The sequence below is a fragment of the Piliocolobus tephrosceles genome, chromosome 7, assembly GCF_002776525.5.
Source record: "Piliocolobus tephrosceles isolate RC106 chromosome 7, ASM277652v3, whole genome shotgun sequence".
Classification (NCBI taxonomy): domain Eukaryota; kingdom Metazoa; phylum Chordata; class Mammalia; order Primates; family Cercopithecidae; genus Piliocolobus; species Piliocolobus tephrosceles.
The window spans coordinates 36,424,620-36,432,627 of record NC_045440.1 but is presented as its reverse complement, the minus strand read 5'-3'; the positions used below and the strand labels follow the sequence as shown (position 1 = coordinate 36,432,627).

The 8,008-nt window shown below is 48.9% G+C and overlaps 1 protein-coding gene across 2 annotated transcripts in view; it reads right to left on the bottom strand.

Annotated features, from left to right (window-relative positions):
- Positions 1-656: 656 nt before the first annotated feature.
- EIF4EBP1 (eukaryotic translation initiation factor 4E binding protein 1) overlaps positions 657-8,008 on the bottom strand; it is a 29,337-nt gene continuing 21,985 nt past the window's right edge. Inside the window, exons 1-3 of one of the 2 annotated variants that reach the window (XM_026453979.2) lie at positions 7,230-7,396; positions 3,709-3,888; positions 657-1,092 (exon numbers count right to left, since the gene is read on the bottom strand). In XM_026453979.2, the coding sequence (XP_026309764.1) occupies positions 1,061-1,092; positions 3,709-3,888; positions 7,230-7,350 (333 nt within the window). In that variant the 5' untranslated portion in view covers positions 7,351-7,396 and the 3' untranslated portion in view covers positions 657-1,060. Of the gene's footprint in view, positions 1,093-3,708; positions 3,889-7,229; positions 7,397-8,008 lie in introns of those variants that run through there. The other variant, XM_023214560.2, reaches the window with a different exon arrangement.

Genomic DNA, 8,008 nt, shown 5'->3' with positions numbered 1-8,008 from the left:
AACCTGGGAGTTCGAGGCTGCAGTGAGCTAGGACTATGCCACTGCACTCCAGCCTGGGTGACAGAGCAAGATCTTGTCTCAAAAAAAAAAAAAAAAAAAAAAAAAAGAGTAGCAGGACTCAAACCCAGTCCCATGTGCCATTCAGCAGCTGCACTATTTTACCTGTTCTTGTGCCAGTCTTCTCAGCTATAAAGCAAGGGTAACAGTTGCTTTACTTACCCACAGGATCAGAGTCAGAATCAAATAAGGACAGGCCCATGCTTTAGAAGCACTGTACAAGGCTGGGCGTGGTGGCTCACACCTATAATCCCAGCACTTTGGGAGGCCGAGGTGGGTGGATCACCTGAGGTCAGGAGTTCGAGACCGGCCTGGCCAACATGGTGAAACCCCGTCTCTACTAAAAATACAAAAAAATACTAGCTGGGTGTGGTGGTGGGCACCTGTAATCCCAGCTACTCAGGAGGCTGAGGCAGGAGAATTGCTTGAACCCGGGAGGTGGAGGTTGCAATCAGCCGAGATCGCGCCATTGCACTCTAGCCTGGGCCACAAGAGTGAAACTCCGTCTCAAAAAAAAAAAAAAAAGAAGAAGCACTGTACAGATAGCAGCTGGTGTTAGTTACCACACGGAGTTGAAAAAAGCTCAGACAGGGCCCAACTCTTGGCCCTAGGGCGAAGGTGGCTTTTATTTCCTCTCTTAGGGAAGGAGGGGGAGGGAACTTTCCCAGGCACATCAACCTAAGGAAGGGGTGGTTGCGCCCCCAGCAGCGAGAGGCTGGAATTGCTCATCATTTGGAAGGAAGGGTTTGTTCTTGTCCACTTCCTGGCCCTCGGCTGCAGGGTGTGCTGGCAGGGGTCACTCCCCTTGGGGCGGCAGCTCCTGCATCAGTGGAGGCACAAGGAGGTATCTGCTGGTGTTCACAAAGAGGAGGGGGCAGGTGCCCTGAGTGAGGGAGAAAGGGCTGGGGTGACCGACCCCACGCCAACGCCTGCCCAGTGTGATCACTTTCATAAGGCCTGGCTGGTGGGACTCCTCCCAGGAAGGCCCTGAGGGGCTGGTGCTTTAAATGTCCATCTCAAACTGTGACTCTTCACCTGGGGAGAGAGGGGACAGAGGGCCAGGTCAACAATGGGTATATGAGGCCATTCTTTCATTGCTATAAAGAAATACCTGAGGTTGGGTAATTTATAAAGAAAATAATTTTTTTTTTTTTTTGAGATGGAGTCTCGCTCTGTCTCCGAGGCTGGAGTGCAGTGGCCCAATTTTGGCTCACTGCAACCTCTGCCTCCTGGGTTCAAGCGATTCTCCGACCTAAGCCTCCCAAAAGAGTAGCTGGGATTACAGGCGCCCACCACCACACCCAGCTAATTTTTGTATTTTTAGTAGACACGGGGTTTTGCCATATTGGCCAGGCTGGTCTCGAACTCCTGATCTCAGATGATCCACCCTCCTCGGCCTCCCGAAGTGCTGGGATTACAGGTGTGAGCCACTGCACCCAGCCAAGAAAGGAGATTTAACTGCCTCATGGTTCTGCAGGCTGCACAAGCATGATGCTGGCCTCTGCTTGGCTTCTGGGGAGGCCTCAGGGAGCTTTTCCTGATGGTGGAAAGCAAAGTGGGAGCAGGCATGTCACATGGAAGAAGCAGGAGCAAAAGAGAGGGTGGAGTGGCGCTCCCACACTTTACAACAACCAGATCTGGAGAGAACTCATTCACTATCATGAGGACAGCACCAAGCTGTGACGGATCTGTCCCCATGACCCAAACACCTCCCACCAGGCCTCACCTCCAACACTAAGGATTACAATTCAACATGAGATTTGGGCAGGGACAAATATCCAAACTATATCACTTGGGCTTTTTTGTTGTTTCTGCTTTTTTCTTTAGAGACAGGGTCTCAGTCTCTTGGCCAGGCTGGAGTACAGTTATACAATCATAGCTCACTGTAGCCTTGACCTCCTGGGCTCAAGTGATCCTTCTGCCTCAGCCTCCCAAGTAGTTGGGATTACAGGCATGCACAACCATGCCCGGCTAATTTTAAAATTTTGTGTAGAGATGGGGTCTCGCATTGTTGCCCAGGCTAGTATTGAACTTCTGGCCTCAAGTATTCATCCTGCCTCAGCCTCCCAGAGTGCCGAGATTTCAGGCATGAGCCACTGTGCCTGGCCACCAGCTGATGTTTTTACGGGCCAGGGAGAGTCCCTATTTTTTGAAAGTGGATAACTTGCTTAGTTTCATAGGCTCACAGCTGGAAGGAAATTAAGCTTGAGATGAATCATGTTGTGAGTCTCGTCTGATTCAGATGAAATTCTGGACTTTGAACTTTTGAGCTAGGACTGCAATGTGTTAAGTCTTTGGGGATATGGGGACCAAATGAATATATTTGTATATGAGAAGGACATGAGTTTTGGGGGTCCAGGGCTGGAATGTTATGGTTTGAAATTCATACAGAAACTTAATCCCTGATGTAACAGTATTAAGAGGTGGGGCCATTAAGAGGTAATTGGGTCATGAAGGCTCTGTCCTCATGAATAGATTAGCCCATTCCTGAATTAATGGTTACCATAGGAGTGGGCTAGTTATCACGAGAGTGTTATAAAAAGCCAGCTTGGTTCTCTCTCATGTGCCCCTCCTGCCCTGTGATGCCTTCCGCCATGTTATGATGCAGCAGGAGGCCCTCACCAGAAGCCAAGCAAATGCTGGCACCATGCCCTTGGGCTTCCCAGCCTCCAGAACTGTAAGAAATAAACCACTTTTCTTCATAAATTACCCACTCTCAGGTATTCGGTTATAGCCATAAAAAAACAGACTAAGACACAGGCAACTATTGTCTCTCTTGTACTGTGAGGTTCCCAAGGGAATTATGAATCATGTCCTGCAGGCCCTGGGGAGATGAATTCTGCTGCTGTCAGCAGAGCAAGCCCAGCTGAGGTCCCTGCTGCTTCCTGTCTGGGTCTGGGGTATGGCCTTCCGGGTGAAGGGTTGGCAGGTTCCAATCTGAGTATAGTTGCCTGGAAGTGCTTACGCTGCATCATCTTGCAGCAGAGAACTCCAACACTCTGCCAAGCCAGTCAAGATGCCACAAAGAGTGCATTCATTTACACCACTACCAGCGTGGCTGCTCTAATTACTTGGGAGGTGGCGACAGCAGGAAGGACTCAGCTACCAAATGTCAAATCGGCAGAGACAACTGGCTGCATTGTTTCTACCTGCCTTCATAAAGATCCACTAGGGAACCAACAACCCAACAAGAGGCATCCCGGATGTATTTCTTATCTTGTAGGCATGTAATTTCCCAAAGGACAAGTACACTGTGTCTTTGATAACTTGTCCCTTGCACCACAAACATCATGGGTGTGTTCCAAGTGAAAATGCTTCGGGGACAATTATACAGAGGCAGATGCTTATGAAAGTTGCTGTGTGCAGCCACTGCCATTTCAAACAAACTCCCCACTAATTACATGACCCAAAGGTGCCAGATCACCTTTCCTGAGGTGCCTGGACCCTTTTCAGGGGGAAAGTTGCTATCAATGAGGAGTTCAACCTCCCCATCCCTACTCTCACCCTCTGGGCTCTGAGCTGCTCCTTAGAGGGTAGGGCAGAGTCCCTGTCATTCCTCCTCCCTGGAATTCACCCCAGTGGATGGACTCCAGGGTATTGCTAATACATTCCCTTTCCCCAGGTAGAGCCTGGCCAAGCCCCGACACTCACTGCCTGCCCGCTTATCTTCTGGGCTATTACGCAGGTGGCTCTGGCTGGCTTCCGTGGGGGGCTCATCACTGGAAGGGCTGGTGACCCCAGGAATGGCAGGCAGATCCTTCGGGGGTGTTTTGGTCACAGGTGAGTTCCGACACTCCATCAGGAATTTCCGGTCATAGATGATCCTGGTACCTAGAAGGGCACAGGGAGGTTGGTCAAGCCACCTGCAACCTCTTGCCTGCTGGTTTTTCCAATTTTTAAAGGCGTGGCTGCAGTAGAGGCAGCAGATTCTCCTGAAAAACCCAGAGGAGGCCAGGTGCGGTGGCTCATGCCTGTAATCCCGGCACTTTGGGAGACCAACGTGGGTGGATCACCTGAGGTCAGGAGTTTGAGAACAGCCTGGTCAACATGGTGAAACCCCGTCTCTACTAAAAATACAAAAATTAGCCAGCGTGGTGGCGGAAGCCTGTAACGCCAGCTACTCAGGAGGCTGGGGCAGGAGAATCACTTGAACCTGCGAGGCAGAGGTTGCAGTGAGCTGATCGCACCACTGTACACCAGCCTGGGTAACAGAGGGGGACTCCTTTTCATAAAAAAAAAAAAAAAAAAAAAAGCCAGAGTAGTGAGGTTTATTTGGGGGCCTGGCTGCCACTCAGAACTCTGCTACCTCCAAATGGCCCCGACTCCCCTTCACATGGAATGATCCAATGGAAGGGGTCTGCAGGCCACCGACTGCACCTGTGTCTTCCCAGGGCTCTGTGCACACTGTGCTCTGTCCCTAAAGTCCCTCAGCTCACTCACCCACCAGGGCTCAGTGCTAATTACCCATGACAATCACATACCATGGTGGAAAAAATGCATTTCTATTCATTATTCAGTCCTGTCCTTACAGCACTCCTGTGGGATAACCAGAATAGCTGCATTTTACAAATGACCAAACAGAAAATTAAGTGATTCAACCAGAGTAGTAAAAGTAACTTTTGCCGGGTGTGGTAGCTCACATCTGTAATCCCAGCACTTTGGGAGGCCAAAGTGGGAGGACTGCTTGAGCCCAGGAGCTTGAGACCAGCCTGGACAACTTAGAGAGACCTCATCTCTACAAGAAAGTTAAAATGAGCTGGGCATGATGGTACATGCCTGTAGTCCCAGCTACTCGGGAAGCTGAGGTGGGAGGATTGCTTGAGCCCAGGAGGTCCAGGCTGCAGTGAGACCCTATGTCAAAAAAAAAAATAAATGCCTGGGCTTTGCGGAGAAGAGCCAGAGGCAGGAGTGAAGGGTGGGCTCTCCTTGCCCCCAAAGGCTCTCTTGCTGAGCCCCTCTCCTTTGTGAGGCCCCCAGTGTGTCCTGCCAGTGTATCACTGACCTTGGAGTTCTCCTACCCCACCCTCCCAAGTAGCTGGGATTATAGGCGTGTGCCACCACGCCCAGCTAATTTTTTGTATCTTTAGTAGAGATGGGGTTTCACCATGTTGGCCAGGCTGGTCTCAAATTCTTGACCTCATGATCTGCCCGCCTTGGCCTCCCAAAGTGCTGGGATTACAGGCGTGAGCCACTGTGCCCAGCCCCTTTATATCTTTTTATAGCTACCTTCTATTTATGGCAAGTGAATCTGGTGTTCCACATACAGTAGTGATAGCAATTCCTTTTAATGTACAAATAATATAATACTATATTATAGATTCTATAATAAAATAATGTAAGCTAAATTCAAAAGCTAAGGTGATATAAAGAAATGTTAAATATCTGTACAAGTGGAATGCAAGGTATAGTAATAATTGTGCAGATAAAATATGAATAACCGAAGTTTGGGAATCATGATTTAAGGACTTCAGGAATGCTCTTCCTTAGCAATAACCTTGAAATCTCTCCCTCAGTTAGGGGCTATGATGAGTGGCATTCCAAAAGCTGAGATTCATTTCTTATGCTTTATTTTACTTTTTCCATTTTTAATTTTTATGGATCCATAATAGTTGTACATATTGAGATTCATTTCTTGATCCTCAGCACTGGACTCTCTATAAACCCCTGAAAGGCACCAATTTCCATCTCGGAGACAGAGTGTGAGTTCATGAAACGGGGCTCTGTGCTGAGGAGGACCTGAGATGCTGAAGGGCAGAGGAATGTTGAGAGATACCTAAAGAGAAACTTCACCTGCTGGCCATGTTCCTCTATCTGGCTGCAGCCCCTCCAGGCAGTCACTCGTCTTACTCTCCTGTCTCCTTGCAGGAGAGGCAGAGATGCTGAAGCTGACAGCCCTGCTCATTGCCTGTGGGACTCCAGCATACAGCTGTTTCTTGGGAGGAGGGGTGTAAAGGAAAGAACCAGAGTGCATTTGGGCTCCGTTCCCAGTCAGCTGTGTGACCCTATGCGCGCTGCTCCTTGCACTCCCTGCTTTGGGCCTCTGTCTCCTCATCTGTAAAATAAAGACCCATGCACCTTCTAGGTCTGAGTGCCTATGAGCCCAATAGATTACAAATGGAGGGCAGTGGTGCCCTCTCTTTGCAGGGCCAGGGCAACAGTGAGGGGAGGTAAGGGAAGACCAATTTCTAACTCTCTTTTTTCAAAAGTGACCCAGATTTGTTTCGGTTCTAGAAGCCAGATGTGGCATTGCTCCACTCTGCAAGGCTTGAGGTTGTACAATCTCCCCTCCCCAGAGGGGAGGATAGCCCAGAGACCGCAGGGTCCAGGCACCGGGGTAGGGACTCAGTGGACACGTGGCTGGACATCCTGGCTCCAGATGGGACCACTTTTTTTCTGTTGTTTCTTTTTTTTTTTTTTTCTGTTGTTTCTTAATCCTTGAGACTTGGCGAGAGTCCCCCCTTTTTTGTTTCCCCCCAACTTTGCTTTTTGTTTTGTTTGTTTTGAGATGGAGTCTTGCTCTGTCACCCAGGCTGGAATGCAGTGGCATGATCTTGGCTTACTGCAATCTTGGCCTCCTGGGTTCTAGCAATCCTCCCGCCTCAGCCTCCCCGGTGGCTAGGACAACAGGCATGTGCTATCATGCCCGGCTAATTTTTGTATTTTTTGGTAGAGATGGGGTTTCACCATGTTGGCCAAGCTGGTCTTGAACTCCTGACCTCAAGTGATCCACCAGCCTCAGCCTCCCGAAGTGCTGGGGTTTCAGCACACGAGCCACACTTTTTTTGTTGTTATTGGTTTGTTTACCATAGAGTGAAACCCAAGAGTTAAGATTCAATACTCTCAAAGAAGAGCCCATGGGCCAGCAACCATCTGGAGAGCCTTTTTAAAGGGCATCAGCCCCTGGTGATTTTTTTTAAATTGTGGTGAAATACACATAACATTGACCATCTTAAACAATTTAAGGAGACAGTTCAGTAGTGTGAAGTAAATTCTCAGTGTTGTGCTACCATCACCACCAATCATCTCCAAAAACGTTTTCGTCATGCGAAACTGAAACTCAACACCACCCCTTCCCCCCTCCCTCGAGGCCCCAGCAAGCAGGGTTCTACTTTCTGTCTCTCTGAATTTGACTACTCTAGATATCTTATATAGTGAAATCATACAGGATTTACCTTTTCCTGACCAGCTTATTTCACTTAGCATAATGTCCTCAAGGTTCCTCCACACTGTAGCATGTGATAGGATTTCCTTCCTGTTGAAGGCTGAATAATATCCCATTGTGAGTGTGTGCATATTTTGCTTATCCTTTCCTCTGACTGATGGACACCTGGGCTGCTTTCACTTCTCGGTTGTTGTGAATAATGCTGCTATGAACATGGGAGGACAAATAACTTCTTGAAGATCTTGCTTTCACCAGCCTGGCCAGCATGGTGAAACCCCGTCTCTACCAAAAATACAAAAATCAGCTGGGCATGGTGGCACACGCCTGTAATCCCAGCTACTCTGGACTGAGGCAGGAGAATCGCTTGAACCTAGGTGGCAGAGGCTGCAGTGAGCTGAGATCGTGCCACTGCGCTCCAGCCTGGGCGACGGAGCAAGACCCTGTCTCAAAAAAAACAAAACAAAACAAAACAAAACAAAAAAACAGGCCAAGTGCGGTGGCTCATGCTTGTAATCCTAGCACTTTGGGAGGCCGAGGCAGGCAGATCACCTGAGGTCAGGAGTTCAAGACCAGCCTGGTCAACATGGTGAAACCCTGTCTCTACTAAAAATACAAAAATTAGCTGGGTGTGGTGGCATATGCCTATAATCCCAGCTACTTGGGAGGCTGAGGCAGGAGAATTGCTTGAACCTGGGAGGCAGAGGTTATAGTGAGCCAAGATCATGCCACTGCACTCCAGCCTGGGCAACACAGAAAGCAAGACTCTGTCTCAAAAAAAAAAAAAAAAAA